Genomic DNA, 22668 nt, shown 5'->3' with positions numbered 1-22668 from the left:
AGGATACTGAATATAGTTCCCTGTGCTATACAGTAGGACCTTGTTGTTTATCCATTCTATATATAATAGTTTGCATCTGCTAATCCCAAATTTCCAGTCCACCCCTCCCCTACCCCCCTCCCCCTTGGCAACCACAAGTCTGTTCTCTATGTCTGTGAGTCTTTTTCATAGGTAAGTTCATTTGTGTCATGTTTTAGGTCCCACATATAAGTGATATAATACAGTATTTGTCTTTCTCTGTCTGACTTACTTCGCTTAGTATGAGAATCTCTAGTTGCAGCCATGTTGCTGCAAATGGCCTTATTTCATTTTTTGTGGCTGAGTAGTATTCCATTGTATACATGTGCCATATCTTTTTTATCCATTCATCTGTCGATGGACATTTAGGTTGTTTCCATGTTTTGGCTATTGTAAATAGTGCTGATATGGACATAGGGGTTCATGTATCTTTTTGAATTACAGTTTTGTCCAGGTATATGTAAGGCCCACTTCATCTTAATTTGATTACATCTGTAGACCTTATTTCCAAACAAGGTCACATTCACAGATACCAGGGGTTAGGACTTCAACATATGTTTTGGGGGGACGCAATGTAACCCACAGCAACCCCCATCATGAAGTGTCTACTCTCACCAGCAAATTATAAACTTTTTAAGGACTGGGACTGGGTTGGTCTAGTATTGGATATCGTTGGTCATATCCAATACATCACACAGTGTCTAGTAAGTAGTGGGCACTCAGTAAAGATTCCTTGAAAGAAAATTTGAATTTTAGGAATATCTGAACCTTCAGACATTGAAAAATGTATGCAGAGAACACACAATATCAGATTCCTTCTTTTATTTAAATTTACATTTAACAATTTGCAATGAAAATATAAATGCAAGTGGGGAGGATGAGACTGTCCGGAAGAGGGAGTGGCTAGCTCTCTGGGCTCACTTAAGCTAAGGTGTGTGCTTTAGTTCCCCAGCATCTGTCCTGAAGATGAGTTTTTGGCAAATGCAGACAAGCACCCAGACTAGAACCAGATTTCATGACCGGAATTATTCGGTTGGATTAAACAGAAAATAATACAGCAGAAACTTTAAAAATCCAAATTTCTTTTTTCTTTACATAGTAAAATATACTTGACAATTTATCTCACAAGTCAAAGAGAGCCTCACTTACCACATAAAGGCCAGGATTTGCTGCAGAAACTTACTTTCTAAATTATATTTCAGACTCATTTCCAAAAATAACTAATTTCCATTTATATAGCACTAACAGCCTCCAAATTGTACAGAATTCCGACATCTAACCTTTCTTTAAAAAATAATTCGACTCTTGTAAATGATATATTTAACAAAGTTAATTTTTTAAAATTAAGAGTTTGCTCTAGGAGTTGATATATTTTATTGCAGTTTCCACTTCCCCCTACTCTCACCGAAGAATCACCAAAGCCAGTCAAACACAGTCATGTGGGACTAGGGCTACAGTATCCCCTTTGCTTTCCTTTAGTGGCCATAGTTCCAGTTCCAAAGCCATGGGCCTGTGTTTTAGGACTTCACGTACAGCCGTAGAGATGAGGTATTTCAATTAGAGCAGAAGCAACATTTTGATCTGGAACGTTAACCTGCACTCACACAGGTGTGGTCTAAATGTAAGCTGAGCACCAAAGCCATTGTTCACACGTGCCCAGTGTCAGCTCCATGGGCTTGTGAGCTGGGTAGTGACGCACGCTCAGAAGGTTTAGTGCTCTGCTGTTGCTGTCTTGAATTTTGTAATGATTTGTGAACCACGGCCCGTGTGTTTTCATTTTGCCCTGGGTTTGCAAATTATGTAACCCATCCTGGATACACATATAAGCTGCTTTGACCTGAACCATCTGACTTGTGATCTCTGTTTTCATCTGGCACTGAAGATAGAGTAGGCGCAGTTCCCCAACATCTCCTCCCAATAGCAAGATGACCCAGGTTCTACCACATTTTCAAAGATACAGAAGTTGTGGGTCATTGGGGATGATGGGGGAAGCACACAAAGGTGATTTTTGTTTATTTGTATGTCTACAGAGTTAAAATTGTACCTTCACTGGAATATGGAACAATCAACCCCAATGTGACACATATATATACAAAACAGCGTAACAAAAGAACTTGTTCTTTGGAAGAGCAAATTTGTACACACATGCACCAATAGGTTAAATATAAATACAATCCTCTGTCATTCTTCTGTCATTAAGATGATTTCTTGAGCAATTCAAATAAAAAGTGGAATTCGTGCAAGGTCTGAGCTTGACTGTGCTATATAAGAACAAAGAAACATCCTCTTCTGAATGAGAAAGCATCATTCTTTTTGTTCTTCAAAAGAATGGTGGGGGGCTTCCCTGGTGGCACAGTGGTTGGGAGTCCGCCTGCCGATGCAGGGGACACGGGTTCGTGCCCCGGTCCGGGAAGACCCCACATGCCGCGGAGCGACTGGGCCCGTGAGCCATGGCCGCTGAGCCTGCGCGTCCGGAGCCTGTGCTCCGCAACGGGAGAGGCCACAACAGTGAGAGGCCCGCGTACCGCAAAAAAAAAAAAAAAAAAAAAAAAAGAATGGTGGGGAATAGTTGGTTTAAAAATGCTACAAAATGTCTATTCTCCATTAACACAGAGGAATAAATATTTCATTACAGGCATGGTCCTCTGTACAGAGTGATAAGTGTAATTTTAAAAGGATGAGTTGTCAAGGAAGAGGAGCTTTTTCTGGATACCTTAGGAGCTGGGAAAAGGATCAGTAGAAAAGGAAGCAGTGTCACCTGCACCTTCAAGGGTCGTGCAGGGCTTTTGAACCCTGCTTGCATATTAGAATCACCTGGAGTACTTAGGCGAACACTGATGTCTGGGCCTCATCCCAAACTAATGGATTACAAGCTGAGGTGGGTGCTCAGGCAGGGTACATTTTTAAAGTAACCCTGGTAATTCTGATTTGCAGCCAGAGTTAAGAACCACTGGGCTTTTGCATACTCGAAAGGTTTGGGCTACACCAAAGTCCAACAGGTATCTATTTAGAAAACTTAAAAATTAAATATATATTTATATCTCATTAAACTTAAAACATAGACACCATTAACAGAGTTATTTCTAGGTCAAGTATTAACTATAGGTCATTTTAAGATATTTTATAAATAATTTAATGATCTTTCTCTGTTAACACTTCGAATAAATAGAAAATATTTAAGAGATGAAAATAGATTTTAAAGAAGACATTTGAATTACTTTTAGAAAATGTGAAGAATGTGTTGGAGTGTAAAAGTCCTTTAAACTGCAAGATGCTTAGGGCAAGTAGTGTTCTTCCTAACTTGGAGAACTGTTTTAGGTATTAAATATCTTCTTCCATTAAAAAAGAAAGAAAAAACTGCTGAGACCAAAATTTGAAATGAAGGCATTTGGAAACATCCATAATTTCAGGAATGTCTCCTTTAATAATGTACTTTTTAAAAACTCCAGCAAACATCTTTACAAATAAGTACCTAAAATTCTAGTATCCCTAGAGGAGAAATTCTTTTCAACTAATTTTGAGTTCTAGGGTAAAGGTATTCTTGAAGGTTTCACAACTCTGCATAAAGAGCTGTGAGAATGTGGAAAGTGAAGAAGAAGAGAGGCAGTGTGGGGGGGAAATATAAAGGCCCCAAATGAGTCCCTTTAGTTATTTCCTGTTTCTGTGCTGAGCAGGCTATCATAATTGCACTTGAAAGTTTGCTCTGTGGGCAGAGTTGAGACAAATTTTGCTCTTCTTAACCCTGGAACCAGACCAGCGGAGAAGGGCCAGGGCACAAAGGTTCAGATGTTCCATTTTGTGTTTGTGAGTCTCAGTGGTAAGAGAACCTAACTACAAAAGACCCTGAAAAGACTAGCTTGCTTTGCTTACTTTTAGCATATCACTAACATCTGCAGCCATGGAGGGGCTGTTCGGAAGTGTCATTTACGGAATGAGACAAAGGTTACAATGATCATATTTTTTTCTTCTGAAAAGAGTTTGAGAAACACAAGGATAACCCAAATTGAGAAGAAGCCCAGATGAAAAGAGATGTTACCAATTACTCTAAAGAATTTCCAGAAGTACTCAACAGTATGATAGTCAAAACATCAGCCACAATGAGGGAGGAATTAGGCTGTTTAAACTTAGAATGTTCTCCAACATCATGGAGACAAATGAGAAAAAAACAAACCTGCAAATAAGGCTGAAATTGAACATCACCTAAACAATCAGACGTGCCAATATTTTTCTCCAGTGAAGAGTTCAGCTGGAGAAAGAGCTATATTTCTCAAGTGGCAGCTTTCATAATGTCCTAGGACATTTTAAATCAAGTTTGATGACCGCCGTACAGATCTAAAGCTTTTAAATTCTAGCCCAAAGTATTAGGCAGAATGTTTCTCCCCTTGTTTGATGCCAAGAACAAGATGTAGGAACCAGTTAAACTGCACAGTCCATCCTTTGTCTCTGCAAACTTCAATCTGATCTAGAAAATACTTTTTAGCATCCTCCTCGCTCTTCCCCACTGTCAGGGCGTCCCGAATGTATTCGATATCTTCTTTGCTGGTTAACTGGGGCATTCCTGTCATCAACATCATGGAGAAGAGGATGATCAGTAGGTTTGTGTGATGACGAAGGGCTAGGTAAGCCTTGACGCAGACATCCTGGATAAAGGGAAAGAAAACGCTGTTAACTGTTGTTATGGCATCGAAGTAGGCTGAAGACCAGCAGGATGGTTTGCAATTTACATGACATTATCCTGTCCCTGCGAGGAAATCATCACAAGCAAGGCAGGTCCCCTGCCTCAGATGAAAAACTTGAGAACACAGACTGCTTTTATAATCTCTGAAGAAATGTAGTTTGGTTGCATACACCCAGGGTGTGCTCAAGGAAAACTAACTGATACAGTAAGTTTCATCTTATTTCTTACTCTTTTTACTTCCATCTCTTTTCTAGGCAAATGAGGGTGGAAATTTCTGTAGTCCCTGAAGAGGAATGAGTCAGTTTTTGAACACCAGCCAGGCATCACATAACTTTATGTAAGCATAAATAATGTTTGCCAAGAGCTAACGGAATCCAAAGAAGGGATGGAAATGTGGTGTTTGAGATTTAGGTAGTTTTCATCTTTATTTTCCAATGTGTCCTATACTAAGAAAACAGATGAATTAGTTTTTCATTGTCTGACTCTCAAAATTGTTGAATGACCTTTGGAAATTTAAAATAAATTCTGAATACCGAGTGAGAGAGGGCTTTCAACAATGCTATGGCTGGTGCCTTCTCTAAAAGCCTTGGAGTAGGTGACAGGTGAGTTAAGCCCACTTCTGAAGCAACAGGCATGCTCATGCCAATTAAATTGTTCCAACATGAAGAAAAAGTTGCAAGGTTCCCAATTTTACAAAATCAGAATAGTCCAACCTTAATATCATAATTTGGCGAAGATGGCATATTAAAGAAAACTGAAATGAATGATTACAGGTTTAAAAATTTCAAATAAAATACTGAGTAAAATGTTAAGAGAATAACACTCCATAGGCAACTAGGGTTTATCAGAAACTTGCAAGAGTAGTTCATCGTAAGGTACTGGATAAAAACACACTTTTGATTTTTATAAAAGTAACATGTAGTTTAACATGTGACAAAAATGAAATGACGTGAAGAATGATCTGACATTACCAGTCACAATCATTCTGAATAATGAGTCTGGGAAAAAGAAATGTATAAGATCAGAAGAGTGAAGGTAAAATCATTAGTATTTGCAAATAACCATTGTCTTCTAGGAACACTGAAGGGGAAGAAAATTAAAATACTATTGTAACTAGTTTTTATTAAACTAGCTTTTTATAAAATTAATAAATAGAATGCTATAAGTAGGAGCCACCAGTTAGAAAGTAAAAAGAAGGATGCTGTGAATAACGGTAACAAAACCCCCATGATTCCTGAGATAAACACCTGAGATACATAAATTCCTGAGATACACAAAACATGCAGAACCCATTTTTTAAAAACTGTAAACATTTACTGAAGTAAGTAAAAGAAAACTTGAACATGTTGAGTGACATGGCATGTTCCTCAGTGATAAAACTATTATAAAGATAAAAATTTTTCTCAGATTAATCTATAAATATAATGAAATTGAATAAAAATTCCTATTGGATATTTAAACCCAGATATGTTTTTAAGTTCATCTGGGATAAGTAGGGCCTGAGAGAACATTCTGAAAAAACATAGTAACGAAAAACAGTGCTTGCCATCCTAGATATTAAAGCACATTATAAAACTATAATATTTAAAACTGTGATATAGTACCTATTCTTCTCCAAAAAAGATAAGAAATTTTGTGGAACACAATGGAAAGTTCAGAGACATATCTAAGTACATATTAAATATATAATAAAGGTGACTCAGATTAGTGGGGGAAAAGATTATTTGATCACCAGGGGTGGTACAACTGGCTCATAATTTGGGGGGAAAATAAAGTTTCTCCCATGTGATATACCAAAATAAATTCGAAAGAAGGGAAAATATTTAAATAATCATGGAATGAGAAAGGAAGGACTTTCTGAAGCTGATTTCCAAGGTGGAATCCATAAGGAAAAGATAGATTACGGAAACTTCAAATTTTTGAGAAAAAAAAGCTATAAACAATATTAAAAGAGGCAAATGACAACAGAAAACATTTGCAACATGACAGATCACTTCTTCATCCCTAGCCCCCGATAGCTCTTACAAAGCAATAAGAAAGAGATAAACAGTGGGCTAGAAATGTAGGCCAAAGATATAGTATATCATACTATAAGACATAAAACCAGATAGCAAACATATGAAAAAATATGCAACCTCATTAGTAATCAAATAAATGTAACTGAACATGAGATGGAAACATTCACATACCAAATTGGAAAATCTTTTTTTTTTTTAAATGTTTAAGGATAATCTCTAATGTTCACCTTTCATAGCCTGATGGTAGATGGGACTAGATGGTAGATGGTATACTTTTCCTAGCAGATGACTGACAACATGCATCAAAAGCTTTAAAATACCTATAAATGTTATATAACTTAATTGTGGTGGTGGTTACATAACTTTGTCAAAATTCAAAGCACTGTACACCTGAAAAGGCTGAATTCCGTTCTCTCTGAATTATGCTTCAATAAACTTGACTTAAAAAATGTCAGAATCCTTTTACCCAGCAATTTCCAGGCTAGGAATTTACCTTTAAAAAATTTAGATAATTTTGCAGTGATTTATCTACAAGAATGTTCATTAGAACATTGTTTAACATTGTGGAAACTTGAAAGCAACTTAAATATCCTACACTTGGAGATCGATAAAAAGGGTTTATGAAAGTACCTACATAGCTCTGTAACTACTAGAATTATCCTGTAGAAGAGTATTTAATAAGCATGTAAAAGCAAGTTTTAAAAAGCAAGTATGAAACACCACATGCAGTACAATCCCATTTTGGTAAATGGACACAAAATACTTAACATAGGAATAAAGAATATAAGTTTACCAGTCAAAATTTTAATAGTGATTTTGCTTTTAGATGATCTTGTCTGTGTCATCTGCACGTGGCAGGGTAACCCCAATGATAGTGGGGGTCAGGCCTGTGTCATTCTGTATGTCAAGACTGGATTGTGTACGCATCACCCTGTCCAGGTACAAAAACCCATGGACTATTCTGGCATTTTTTAAGTCAGACAATATATATAAAATGCTCAACATAGAGGGTGGTACATAAGGAGCATTCAGTAAATGTTAGTCCTCTCCCTTCCCTACCTGGAGGGGAGATGAACTCTGCATCTCCTCCCTGCTTACTTACCACAGAGCAGGAGACTCAGCACTATTTGGGCTGTTCCTGCCTTGGTCCAGGCAACTCTTGCGCCCTGGAAGCGGCTGTGGTGCATTAGCGCCCTTGCATTCTTAATGATTCCACTTACGTCCGGAAATCATTTTCTTTTGCTCATCCCTAGGACCCACTGAGGTCTCTCTCATTTCTTGGCAATTACACAGGCTAGGGGCAGACTTCACCCCAGGCAACAGTCTCATTAATTGGCCAACTCGCACAATTTTCACAAGGGCAGATAGGGGGATGCCTTTCGATTTTGAATTAGAGGACATTCTGATTTTTAATTATTTTCTAGCCTTCTGTACACTGGGGGCTCCGGGCAGATCCCCTGCGGTCTGAGCCCACTGTGTGGTCAAACTCTTTAACAAGAACATTTTGAGGAGGAAAATTAATCTGGGGTCAAGACATTATAACACCAATCCATGGGTGCTCAGTAAATATTTAAGTGGCAATGCCCCGATTCACCAATCGCTGTAGCCACAGAGAGACATATGAAAGGGAAGAAACTGTCCTGTTGTTCTCCAAGGCCACCTCTCCTATATAAAGAATTTCTGCTGGCTTGAATTTATTCGGTTAATTCTAATTTTCACACCCAAGGGTCACTTCTGTGAGAACGAAATTTCACCTCCAAATTTAACCATACGCTCCATACTGGTCAGACACACTGTGTAAATTCTGTTCGGCGGTGCAGACTTAGAGACGTGGTACAGACTTAATTATCTTTTGCTTAAAGGTGTGTGGAGCAGGGGTTAAAAGCACGCAGTCACACCTCACTGCCTGGACTCAACTCGTGGCTTTATTATCGACAAGCTGGTTGTCATCAGAGAAGTTACTTAACCTCTCTGGACCTTGGTTTCCTCATCTTAAAATCAGAATAATAATAGCAGCAGTACCCGTATCACGGGATTCTGGTGAGATTCAAGGGCTATGTAAAGGGTTGGCTATTATTATTGACAGTGTAAGAAGTCACACACTTCTCATCACTGAGGAGGTCACCTTGCCATCTAGACCACCTGTCCAAAAAGTCCCCTCAGACAGCAGAGACCTAGGGGTGGGCTGGGCCAGGGCAGGACAGAGATGAGCCCCACTCCCACCAGAGTCAATGGAGGGGGTGTCTTGACGCTGGCCCCAGGAGGTGAGGGGGATGGTGGAAGCATATTGCACACTGGCTACATAGCAGACGGTTCTCTCGCTAGGAGGGGCCCACGTGGGCCCTTGCTCTGCCTGCTCAAGCCCCAGGGGTTTCATTTCTGCCCTTGGACTCAGCCATAGGGTCTGTCTGAGCTTCCTGACTGTGCTGCCTCAGCAGAGGCCTGTGGTTTGAGGGGCTGTGGGGATATGGCTTGGGGAGCTCGGGGGGAAGCACAGAACACAGAAGTTACTGGCTGTAGCAACAGAATTTTCCCTTCTGCCGGGGCTGCCGGCCACTGACCACATGCAACCTCATCCTGTCCTTCTCAGCTGCCGGTTGCGGCTCTGTACTATGGAGCAGAGAAGAAGGGGGAAAGGAAGAACCTGATGTCCAGGACTTGGTTTAAGATACTTGTTAACTAGTGTGAATGTGGGGAACAGTGTAACATTGTTACTGTCATTGGCTGGACCACTACCCATTAGTAGCTAATAAGTAGATTGAGCCTATATAGTAGGCAATCTGCTCTTTATTTCAGAGTTGATTCAAATGCCTTAATTGCAGCAACCAGTACCAAAGGAAAGGTTGCTTTTTACAGAGCTACCCCTCTCCTAAGTCTTAAGAACAAAGGAAACTATTACCATTTCAGGGTCAACACTTTGACTTGATTCGTTCAGTGTCCCAACTTATCAGTTTACTATACTGAAAACAAAGTCCTTTCTATGCATTGTCTATTAATTTTTTAACCACCAATGAACCATGGCTGCTTTAGACAGTCCAAGGTCCTGTGGAATAGTCCTACTTTTTCTTAAAACCAAACGCCTCCATTCTCATCTAGAAACAAAGTGGAAGTGAAATATTACTGTACACAGCTACAAAAATGAGGAAGTAACATCAGGGCCATAAAACAGAAACTCCAGAAAAAGAATCCAGGCTGAGAGGAGGGAGAGACAACACTCACATATACTCATCAATGAGAAGAAATGTCCTCACCCACCTACTTTTCCTAAATAATAATGCAGCCTCTGTCTGCCACATTACTATTACTATTAGTTTTTCTCCCCTGTCTCCTTCCTCAGAGACAGGGGAGAAAAAATAAGATTTATCGAAGAGAATTTCATTTTTTTAATAAAAATCAATGAGTTGGCTAAGCAATGCCTTTAGAAGTTATTTTGGCAAAACAGAGAAGGTCAATGATTAGGACCTAGTAATGCTGGAATCTGGTAAATCTGAAAGAAGAGTGTGTCCGACGCTTGGACGTGCATTTGTGGAGTTTGACTTAGGCTTGCCATCTTTAAGGACTTAGAAATGATTCCCAGACTAGCTCTGTCTACCAGGGGGAAGGGCTGTACTGCCATCTTCTCAAGTATTTAGCTAGAAGCTCATTAGAAACCTAAGGGTACAATTAAACGGTTCTACTTTAGTCAACTGTTCTAAACAGACTGTATGTATGTGTGTGTGTTTATTTGTGCCTTGTTCCAAAAAGGGTTGAAGGTGCAATATTTGGATACACAAAAGTCACAGTAACAGGGCTTCCCTGGTGGCGCAGTGGTTGAGAGTCCGCCTGCCGATGCGGGGGACACGGATTCGTGCCCCAGTCCGGGAAGATCCTATATGCCACGGAGCGGCTGGGCCCGTGAGCCATGGCCGCTGAGCCTGTGCGTCTGGAGCCTGTGCTCCGCAACGGGAGAGGCCACAACAGTGAGAGGCCCGCGTACCGGGGGGAAAAAAAAAAAAAAAAAAAGTCACAGGAACATTAATTAGAAGTGGGTAGAAAAAGCAAAGGGATCCACAATGGGTTTGGAAAAGAGACTAAAGCTATACATCACACATCCTATATTCTTGCTAAGGGTGGCCTTCAAATGTATCTTCAACCAAAAGGGAAATCGAATCAGTTACTTCATCCAATGTTCAGAAGATTTAAAAAATCTATTTGTTTAGGAGAAGCACAACTTTTCTAAGACCTGACAGAACTTTTGCAAGAGGATCTTTATAAAAAGTACACTTTGTAACGTGGTGAATAATGTCCTCGATAATATTCTGTTACAAGACAAAACAATTCTCTAAGAGAAACTAAACACTGTGAGAAGGATGCCAGTTAGAAGGTTAATCTCGATAAATGTTTAAAAGTAACAGGGGTCTAATCTTAGGAACCGAGTGACACCGCATGCTGGTGGATTAAGGCACAAATCCAGTCCAAGGCCACGTTTCCAGTCTTGTGCTCATATGTTTTCCAGAAAAGTGATAAAATTTGGCAAGCTTATCTAAGTCCTAACAATTCTACAAGCCCACGCAAGTCTGCCTCTGGCAGAGAAATCACGCCGACATATGCAGGCTTCTACCCATGGCTGATGCGGACACTTCTCTGAAGGCATCTTCTGATGGAGAGTGTGGAGAGAGGAGGAAGTACTGGAGCCTTCAGTACTGGAATACGGGAGGCTGAGCTCGACCTCGTTAGTGGGCCAGGATGTAAATCCCAAGAGGATGCAAATCCTTTAACAACTCAATATATTAGGAACAATTCAACAAACTCATCTCCCTGTTGACTTATAATAGGCCTTCATTACATTAATTTGTGATTAATCATTTGAGCTCCAAGTGACTTTTTTGCTTGGCTCTCTACCCCCTAATGCAGCCCATGCACTGCTTCAAATTGGATCCAAATTTCCCTTCTCGCCTCAAATTCCGCTCCACACGCCCACGTATACCTAGGTTCCATCCATTCTGGACGACTGTACTCTTTGTTCCTAAAATACTGATACTAAATCCTAACGTCATGCCCTCGCTCATGTTCTCCTTTCTGACTTCCTGCATCTGCCAGGAAAAATGAAGATGAACTCGGACCTTAAGGCCCCGGATAAAAACATTCCCTTCACTCCACGGCCCTCTTCTACCTTCCAGGACAGGAATCACTGCTCCCTCCGCAAACCGTTGGTGAAATCCGCACTACAGAGCTATGTGCGCATCTCTTTGGCTGAGCTCTGGGGCCACGCCCCTGCTCGCGTCACCTGGGCCCAGCAGTGTGTCTGCCACACCATAGATAATCCGCAAATGCAGGACGAATGAATGCTTCATGTGCCGAAGTCAAGGTCAATGTGGGGCAAGATTCATTGCTTTAAAATCGGTGAAGGGCTTCCGTGGTGGTGCAGTGGTTGGGAGTTCGCCTGCCGATGCAGGGGACACGGGTTCGTGCCCCGGTCTGGGAGGATCCCACATGCCGCGGAGCGGCTGGGCCCGTGAGCCATGGCCGATGAGCCTGTGCGTCCGGAGCCTGTGCATCCGGAGCCTGTGCTCCGCAGCGGGAGAGGCCACAGCAGTGAGAGGCCCGCGTGCCTCAAGAAAAAAAAAAAAAATCAGGGTGAATTAGGGAACAGTCATATCTGAAGGGAATTCAGCTGTAAAGACATGAGCCTTCCCTGGGCTCATGTCGACTACCTCTGAGGTAGTCGTGTGTTGAATTGGCTGTGCCGTGTTGGATAGGGACAAACAGGGTCTGGTGACTCAAACAGGATGGGGCAGGAGGCTGAGAAAGCCCAGCCAGGCAGGCGCCAGGTACAGGCAGTTGGAGGTATATACACGTGCAGGCGAGTAAGGGCAGTCAGAGCCTAGGACTGGGGAGTACCACAGAAGAGTGTCAGAGGTAAAGTCTCCGTGGCCCCCCGGTCCCCGTGTCTGGGTTAGGGAGAGCACGGGAGTCTCCAGCAAGGCGAACGGCAGGAGGCAGCAGGGCCTCAGGCCTAGGGGCAGGTTAACAGGCAGGGTTAATAGGTTAATAGGAGGAACTGAGGCAGAAGTAGTTACAACAGCCTGGCATCTGAGGTGAGAGCGAGACCACTGCAGAGATGGACTCTGAATGTAGGTTCGTCGGAACCCGAGCCAGGACTCTGTGTAGAGACTGGGGGCAGGGCTGAGCCTGCTGGATGAGGGGCTTGGGGACAACCCTGCCCATGGTGGTGACCCGGCTGGGGCTGATGAAACTGGCCTCCTAGATTAAAGCAACACCGTGTAGGGGCTCCAGACTTCTATCAAACCCTTCTTAAGAGTGACATCACTGATGAACATAGATGCAAAAATCCTCGACAAAATACTAGCAAACAGAATCCAGCAGCACATTAAAAGGATCATACACCATGATCAAGTGGGGTTCATTCCCGGAATGCAAGGATTCTTCAATACACGCAAATCAATCAATGTGATACACCATATTAACAAACTGAAGGACAAAAATCATATGATCATCTCAATAGATGCAGAGAAAGCTTTTGACAAAATTCAACACCCATTTATGATAAAAACCCTGCAGAAAGTAGGCATAGAGGGAACTTTCCTCAACATAATAAAGGCCATATATGACAAACCCACAGCCAACATTGTCCTCAGTGGTGAAAAACTGAAAGCATTTCCACTAAGATCAGGAACAAGACAAGGTTGCCCACTCTCACCACTCTTACTCAACATAGTTTTGGAAGTTTTAACCACAGCAATCAGAGAAGAAAAGGAAATAAAAGGAATCCAAATCGGAAAAGAAGAAGTAAAGCTGTCACTGTTTGCAGATGACATGATACTATACATAGAGAATCCTAAAGATGCTACCAGAAAACTAGAGCTAATCAATGAATTTGGTAAAGTAGCAGGATACAAAATTAATGCACAGAAATCTCTGGCATTCCTATACACTAATGATGAAAAATCTGAAAGTGAAATCAAGAAAACACTCCCATTTACCATTGCAACGAAAAGCATAAAATATCTAGGAATAAACCTACCTAAGGAGACAAAAGACCTGTATGCAGAAAATTATAAGACACTGATGAAAGAAATTAAAGATGATACAAACAGATGGAGAGATATACCATGTTCTTGGATTGGAAGAATCAACATTGTGAAAATGACTCTACTACCCAATCTACAGATTCAATGCAATCCCTATCAAATTACCACTGGCATTTTTCACAGAACTAGAACAAAAAATTTCACAATTTGTATGGAAACACAAAAGACCCCGAATAGCCAAAGCAATCTTGAGAACGAAAAACGGAGCTGGAGGAATCAGGCTCCCTGACTTCAGACTATACAACAAAGGTACAGTAATCAAGACAGTATGGTACTGGCACAAAAACAGAAAGATAGATCAATGGAACAGGATAGAAAGCCCAGAGATAAACCCACGCACATATGGTCACCTTATCTTTGATAAAGGAGGCAGGAATGTAAAGTGGAGAAAGGACAGCCTCTTCAATAAGTAGTGCTGGGAAAACTGGACAGCTACATGTAAAAGTATGAGATTAGAACACTCCCTAACACCATACACAAAAATAAACTCAAAATGGATTAAAGACCTAAATGTAAGGCCAGACACTATCAAACTTTTAGAGGAAAACATAGGCAGAACACTCTATGACATAAATCACAGCAAGATCCTTTTTCACCCACCTCCTAGAGAAATGGAAATAAAAACAAAAATAAACAAATGGGACATAATGAAACTTCAAAGCTTTTGCACAGCAAAGGAAACCAAAAGGCCAAAAGACAGCCCTCAGAATGTGAGAAAATATTTGCAAATGAAGCAACTGACAAAGGATTAATCTCCAAAATTTATAAGAAGCTCATGCAGCTTAATAACAAAAAAACAAACAACCCAATCCAAAAATGGGCAGAAGACCTAAATAGACATTTCTCCAAAGAAGATATACAGACTGCCAACAAACACATGAAAAAATGCTCAACATCATTAATCATTAGAGAAATGCAAATCAAAACTACAATGAGATATCATCTCACACCAGTCAGAATGGCCATCATCAAAAAATCTAGAAACAATAAATGCTGGAGAGGGTGTGGAGAAAAGGGAACACTCTTGCACTGCTGGTGGGAATGTGAATTGGTACAGCCACTGTGGAGAACAGTATGGAGGTTCCTTAAAAAACTAAAAATAGAACTACCATATGACCCAGCAATCCCACTACTGGGCATATACCCTGAGAAAACCATAATTCAAAAAGCATCATGTACCAAAATGTTCATTGCAGCTCTATTTACAACAGCCAGGAGATGGAAGCAACCTAAGTGTCCATCGTCAGATAAATGGATAAAGAAGATGTGGCACATATATACAATGGAGTATTACTCAGCCATAAAAAGAAACGAAATTGAGCTATTTTTAATGAGGTGGATAGACCTAGAGTCTGTCATACAGAGTGAAGTAAGTCAGAAGGAGAAAGACAAATGCCGTATGCTAACACATATATATGGAATTTAAGGAAAAAAATGTCATGAAGAACCTTGGGGTAAGACAGGAATAAAGACACAGACCTACTAGAGAATGGACTTGAGGATATGCGGAGGGGGAAAGGTAAGCTGTGACAAAGTGAGAGAGAGGCATGGAAATATATACATTACCAAACGTAAGGTAGATAGCTAGTGGGAAGCAGCCGCACAGCACAAGGAGATCAGCTCGGTGCTTTGTGACCACCTAGAGGGGTGAGATAGGGAGGGTGGAGGGGAGGGAGATGCAAGCGGGAAGAGATATGGGAACATATGTATATGTATAACTGATTCATTTTGTTGTGAAGCAGAAACTAACGCACCATTGTAAAGCAATTATACTCCAATAAAGATGTAAAAAAAAAAATTAATAGAAACCCAAAAAACTGAAAGACTACCAAAAAAAAAAAAGAGTGACATCTAGGGGCAAGTGCCTTTTAAATACGCTCATCGCCGCCTACTGTGCAGAGCTGTGCATGCGAAGAGGTTACTTGACTCCCCTGATTTCTTCAGCTCCATCCGACAACACACATTTGCTTAGTTCCTACTGTGTGCAAAGAACATCTTCAAAATGCTTGCTTGCTTCTACAAGGCCAAGTTTCACACTCCTTGCAAACTGTCCTATGTTGAATGTACACTATAGGTTTATCCTGAATGCCCCATCGGCATGACTACTGCTCTGACTGGGGAAAAACAAGTAATGTTTATGTCACTAAGGAAATCGCCACACAAATATGACTAGGCACCAGGTGACACAGGTCTGTATTATTTACCAAAACATTAGATTTCATAATTAGACTTACTTCCTCTCTGGATGTGTGGCATTTAACCGCATCTTGAAGGCTTATTAACTAACAGCCATGCAATGGCAGCTTGTCAATCTGTGTGTGAGTTACCACTTCATAAACTCACAGAATACGATGTATTGTGGGGAAGGAAGAAACCAGAGGGGCTCTCTAGTCTCATTCATCTCCTCCCCGGGGCAGGAATTGCTCCTCTACCGACTGGTACCTACTGAGGGCATCCTAGGTCTCAGGACCCATGTGCGGGATGCAGGTCAGACATGGCCCTGCTGCCCAGAGCTGCCTCTGGGAAGGGAGAGACAAGCGGCAGATGGTGCCGAGAACTACCTGCTGTGACGGATGCTCTGAAGGCAACACGCGGCGCGCTGTGGCCAGGATAACATGAGGGGCCTCATCTAGAAGAGGGCTCTGAGGGATGACATTTGGGCAGAGGGCAGTGAAGGGCGTTCCAGGGAGGAGGCCCGGACTGGGGGCAGGTGCAGAGGAAGGCCGCCCTGACCCAGTGAGAGAAGGAAGGCTGGTGCCATGGGGAGAGGCTAGAGGGGGCAGGGGCTTGTAGGGTGAGCTTAGATGTTCAGATATGATTCAAAACGAGATGAGAAGCCACTAAATGGTTTAAAGTAAGGGAGTAACATTGTGTCTGCTGTTTAAGTTCAGTTTTTAACCAAATTCTGATTAATTTGGTCTTTAAGGTGATAGTGGTTGAAATGGGATTAGAAGTCAGATTCAAACTCAAATTCAGAGTTTTTCCAATTATGATGTCCCCTCTTCATTCCTTTCCTAATCAAAACAACAAGTGAGAAGTACAGAGTTTGAACATTTAAAGCTACAGTGATACCACTGATGAAAGAGCTTATTTAGGTAAAAGACCAGATATTTACAGAATGAAGGAAAACCACTAAAATGTTGACCGTGTTATTTTTGGAAGTTGGGATAGTGGGTATTTTATATCCTGATAGTTTTAATATTTTGCTGGCTTTGTGTTTTAAAGGAAGCATTTGCTACTTTTAAAATTGAGGGAAAAAAAACCCCACGTTCTTACATAAAAGTAAATGAGAAGCCAAATTTCATTTGCCAATGATATCAATGTATTTGCATGTGAGTGTGTTCTATAATTGGTCAGGGACATTTCAAATAAAGTGGTTCTAAAATACATGACCAGTGGGAAAACCATTGTTTAATTTTTTCTCTCTTTAGTAAGGGAGAGATTTTTTTTCTATAGAGAATTGATTTATCAAAATCATCATCATTGCGATATGTCTGTTTAGCACCCTGTGTGCGGGATGCTGTTCCAAAGGCAAACAGATAATCTTGGGTTCAAATAGCAGGCTTTGCTTTTATGTCTTGTTGTCTTATCATGGCTTGTTTGTGAACTCTGCTCTCTTTAGAAATAGCTCATGAATCTGGTCCTAGGCTAACCGAGCTACCTTGGAAAGAAGAGGGAGGCGGGACAGAGTCACACTTTCCTGTTTCAGTTCCCCTGACGCTATCCTCTTACCACGAGCTGGGTAGGTTTTTAAGTCTTTGTGGAGAAGGCTCCCCTCATGCTCAACAAAAAGTGGGCTGTCTCTTCTCCACCCTTCCCAACAGGTGTTTCAAATATGCTGCGTGCATTCATGAACCTTATCAATGCAAAATTAGCGTTGCTGGAAACGAGGATACCTTTCATTCAAACAACATCTTCCAGCCTACCTAGAAATGGCAGCTTTGTTATACAAGATACTGGGATGCTATTTAGGGAGTTGAGAGACGCGCTCCCTGACCTTGAAGGACTTCATCTCAAAAAGAGAGCACAAGACGAAGAAACAGAATATCTTCTGGAAGACTTAGTAGTATGTAAAAAAAAACACAAAAAACAAAAAACTGTCAGCAGATCTGAGTCAAAAGATGAAAAAACTCGCTGCTCATCTTTGTCAAGCTAGAAACTTTAGAAATTCTGCAGATGTAGCACTGTACACATATATGTATATGTGTTCAGCCTTTTTCCTGATGTGACTGAGGAGGGTGGGAAAGGCTTGGAGACCAGCAGATAAGGGGGCAGGTGGGGGAGAAAGAGCCTGAACCCCTCACTTGCTCTTCCACGGGAACAATGCTACTTCGTTGTGTTTTATGTATTACAGACCTGCTTGAGGTCTCATTTCATAGAGGGCTTCTCAACCTAAAGGTTTTCAAAGTCTGAGGACCCCCTGTGATGGATATGACGATGGAAGCTCCGTTGATAGAGTTCCTGCTGTGGACTAGGCACTAGGCCAAGCTTTCTACATATTTCACATAAAAAATCCCTAAAAAAACCCCCACATGCAGTGGGCCTTAGAATTCCCACCGCACAGATGAGGAAACCAAGGTTCTGAAAGGATAAGCAATTTGCATCACATCCATAGCGATTAAGCAGCAGAGCCAGGATTCAAGCTCAAGCTGATCTGCTCTGAAGCCCATCCTTTCAACTACAGTGCCGGGCTGATCTGTGTTTAAGGCTAAAGTCCGTACATTCAATCAAAGCATATGCCAACACTGCAAAGCATAGACATATATAAGTACAATAGAATTTACCAAGGTGTGTTTTTGGCAGTACACAAGCTGCCTAGATGTTGCTTTAGTGAAAGAGGTTCTAAATGCTAAAGAAACAAGCTTTGGTCACAAAAAGGATGGAGAAATGCTCCCAGACGGAGAGGACAGACTCCCTGCAAAGAGTTGTTGCTTTGGGCGGAAGCTGCCCAGATGGGGAGGCAACCTCTGGGGGGCCTCCCCAAACCCCAATCTTTTCATTAAAGAATATTTTGAAACTTAAAATGACAACAAAAAAGACTACAGGAGAAGTACTGCTGGGATTTTAGGAGTGACACGGGTACTATAGGGTCTATGGGAATGTTGTCAACAACAGGACAGATGGGCAGTCGTTCTGGAGAAAACCACTGGCCAAAAAGACCTCGTGTCTGCCTGAATGTTCAAATGGCACTATTGCTGCTGTGTTTGTTCAAAGGAGATGAACCCCACCTCCATGAGAGGAGAATTTAGTATTTCCCACCTCCCCTTTAAATGGTAAAACTCTTCCAGGTTTGTGTGTGTGTGTGTGTGTGTGTGTGTATGTAACCATTTTTCTCTTCCAGGAAATTGTCACAATGTGTGACTTTTAACCTTAAAGAAACACAGGACTGAAACGTGTCAAATCCCTGGAAATAGTCTGAAACCCAGTTGAGTTTACGCAGAAAAACACACTAAAAATCCTAAGACCATCTGGCCACAGAGATCTCAGTTTCTCTGACAGCCACCCCTGGAGCTGTGAGAGGGGAAGTGTGGTAACCACCACATCGAAAATCAGCCAGGAGAACAAACAAGCACAGATAGGTTTCAAAACAATACATCCCAGTTCCTGTTCCACTGAAGGTCAAGGCGCATGTCATCTCTCAAGGCTAATGGTCCTCAAGTAGACACGCGGGAGGAAGAGTCAGTCCTGAAATGCTGGTACAAATCAAACCATGTTTCAGAGGCGCTAAGGGAGGGGGCTATTTAAAGGGAGCCCGAGACCAATGTGCACGTAAAGTAATCACTTGTTGCCTCGACTGATCTGTTTTGTGTTCATATGGCTCTAAAATAGGTATATTGCGGTAGCAGTGACGACTTTTCTGAGTTACGTTCATTCACAGTTATTAAATTTGCAACAGTGAACATTTTACTCCTTGGGTATTTGAAATACCATTTGATAGTCAAAAGTGAACGCAGACCAGGAAGGAATAGAAAGAGAAAGCCGAATGTGGACGCCCCCCACCCAGGGAGCTGGGAGACCAGTGGAGGAGCTGGTGGACAGGTGAGGTGGGACACGCCAGGGCTCTCAGGACAACCTGTAGTTGAGCTGACGAGGTTTCAAATGAGAGAAGGGACCCTCCTCTACAAAAAGAGACAAGCAAGCATTTCCTGTGTCAGTAACTGATAAATACACACCTGGAGATAAAATCAAGAAGCTCACCATCACTGGCGAGTCCTGAAAAATGTATGTAAAATCTGCATCTTCTAGGCAACGTCTTCATTAGGTAAATATTCAAAGGCTAAACCTGCCTGCCAGGAGCTCTTCCTTAAAGCCCTGTCCTTCAGGGCTGTGTCATCCTGCTGTTCTATATTTGCCAGTCTCACTGATTATGGAATTCTTCTATTTGCTGTCTGCTTTTAGGAGAGGGGCTTACTGAGAAGCATCATTTTGCACTTGGGGAAGGAACAGAGGCGACTGGGGGCAGGGGGTGGGTCACACCCAAAGCGGGTGGGCAGAGTTGAGGGCTGCAGGCACCATCTGGTTGATGTTCCCAGTAGGTGGTCGAGAGGGAGGCCAATTACCTGAAATTTCTGGAAGTGTCGACTCGTCTTCTTTCCAGAAGTCCCCATCACAAACAGGAAGTCTGGAGTTAGCACAAATGGTACTCTCTCTTTATTAATGCCCAGGAAACTTTTGTAATTCCCAAGAATGTGCCCAAAGTCGATATGAAACAGATTTCCTTAAGAGAAGAAAATGTCTGACGTCATCATACTGGCCTCAGCACTTGCAAACAACACCCTGGTTTGTTCACTTCTTGAAATATTTTGAAGTTGCCTGAAAATGAGCTATCTTGGGTGGGAGAGCTATTTTTACTCTTTGCTTGTGATGTATTTTGTCTTAGCAGGTGTGTGTAGTAGTGGCCACAAAGCACTCTTCGAAACAAGCGTAGTTTTGATATCCTTCTGGTGTTCTTTCAATGACAGCCAAACACCATTAAAAAAATTCTTGTCTCAGAATTATTCTTACAAATATAAACCAAAACTCTCTGGCTTGTATGTCATCATTATGCCCAAGACTCTGTTAGGCTCTTTCTGTAACTCAGGAGAGACTGATGTTTTGCTCTGTTTGGAGGAGGGGCAGTCACCTTTTATTTTTGAGTAGCAGGCTAGAAATAAATCATTTTGAATCTCCTTTGGGTCAATTTCTACCACTGTCACCATCACCACCACAATTCCCTTCCTCTCTTCTCATTTACAGAGCTCTCTCTATCGTATGAATGTTCCATAAATGCATTATCTCTTGATTCCCACAGAGAGTTAGCGATTTACCCTGATACGGTGTTTTTTCCAGACTCTACTCTTAAATTGGTCCAGATTTCTTAGAGGAAAATGTCATGGTATGCAGCCAGTACTGACCACTGTCAGAATGGACAGTGACCCAGTGAGGAAGGCACGGCATTTCAGATTGGAGGGTATCAAGAAAAGGTGACTCTGTTTGTTGCTTCTCTGCACCATCTGGCACTGTTGATCACGCCCACCTTCCTAGCTTTCTAGCTCCTGTCTGGCTTGTCCTTCTTAATTCTCCTTTGCTGCATCTTCTTCTGTTACTCACGCCTGGGTCCTCCGTAGGGTGGTCACAGCCTCTGTGTCGCTATACAATAATGACCTCTAGATCTTTGCTCCAACCTTGAGCTCCATTTAAAAATTACTCTGTGCTGGGGAAGGCAGGGATGGGGGGTTAGTGTTTAGTGGGTACAGAGGTCCCATTGGGGAAGATGAAAAAGTTCTGAAGATGGATGGTGGTGACGGTTGTACAACAATGTGAGTGCAGTTAATGCCACTAGAGTACACACTTAAAACTGGTTAAAAGGGTAACTTTTATGTTATGCATATCTTACCACAATCAAAAAACATTACTCTATAAAAAATAAACTCACCTGTCTCTGAGATCATAATATTGTCATTGTGTCTGTCACCTATTCCAAGAACAAAGGTTGCCACACAGTAGCCAGCACAGGAATAAACGAATCTCTCCACCGCTGCCTGAAACTAGTTAAAATGCAACCAAATATTAGTTGTGTCCCAACTACAAAGAGCAGCATGAGTCTGTTACAAAGGACTCCCAAAAAGACACTGTTCTGGGAATCATTTTCAGAGAGCAAGTTAGTGGTACCTCATATCATTAATGTTCTATCTATTAGGAGCCAACTTTCTCATTGCTCTACTTACATGTTAGGTGAAGATACAATGAATCACAGTAGCATGAGGAGGAAACGACAGTCAAAGGACAACAGTACTTTAATCAAAGGGTTCACTGCCTTTCCATGCATCACTTGCCAACGCCAATACAGAACCTGTAATGATTCCTCCTTCGTTGGTGAACATATGTTTTGCTTGTGACCACTTAAAAGTACGCACGGGTTCACAAATCCACATTTTAACAGACTAATAAATGCTACTAATTATATTTCCTCCCCGAAAGACTGCTACCCACGCAAATGAGAAGTGCTAATCCTCTACAACAGAATTTCAACCAGCAGCTGAACAGCTTGTGAAGGACTCAGCGGATGTACTTCCGAGGAATGGAAGTGACATTTTGAGCATCCGTAATTTACCATTTAAATTAGGGTGCAGTGGTAAATTATAAATTACTTTTTAGGGTCTGTAGTGTTTCCAGGTAGTAAAGAGTTTATCTGTGGTAACTAAATTTTTCTGCTGAACGACAGAAATAGATGGTCATAAAAAATGCTAACAAGTTATTTCCCAGAACCAAATTTTATGCAAAGCAGGCTTGATAATCAAAGGAGAAGCAAATGCTCAGCGAGGTCTGAGTGAGCACCTCTGTTTTGCACAGATCTGCTGTGTCACCAGGGGAAATTGCTTAA

General features: G+C 41.7%; 1 protein-coding gene across 4 annotated transcripts in view; it reads right to left on the bottom strand.

The window, feature by feature from the left end:
- Positions 1-825: 825 nt before the first annotated feature.
- PIK3CG (phosphatidylinositol-4,5-bisphosphate 3-kinase catalytic subunit gamma) overlaps positions 826-22668 on the bottom strand; it is a 36449-nt gene continuing 14606 nt past the window's right edge. For all 4 annotated transcript variants that reach the window (XM_004263358.3, XM_004263359.4, XM_004263360.4 and 1 more), the window contains exons 9-11: positions 21721-21832; positions 20366-20523; positions 826-4658 (exon numbers count right to left, since the gene is read on the bottom strand). In XM_004263358.3, coding sequence (XP_004263406.1) covers positions 4380-4658; positions 20366-20523; positions 21721-21832 — 549 coding nt within the window. In that variant the 3' untranslated portion in view covers positions 826-4379. The remainder of the gene's footprint in view (positions 4659-20365; positions 20524-21720; positions 21833-22668) is intronic.

Source organism: Orcinus orca, chromosome 9 (assembly GCF_937001465.1).
Source record: "Orcinus orca chromosome 9, mOrcOrc1.1, whole genome shotgun sequence".
Lineage (NCBI taxonomy): Eukaryota > Metazoa > Chordata > Mammalia > Artiodactyla > Delphinidae > Orcinus > Orcinus orca.
The sequence above is the reverse complement of the archived record's forward strand: the minus strand, read 5'-3'. Positions and strand labels throughout refer to the sequence as shown.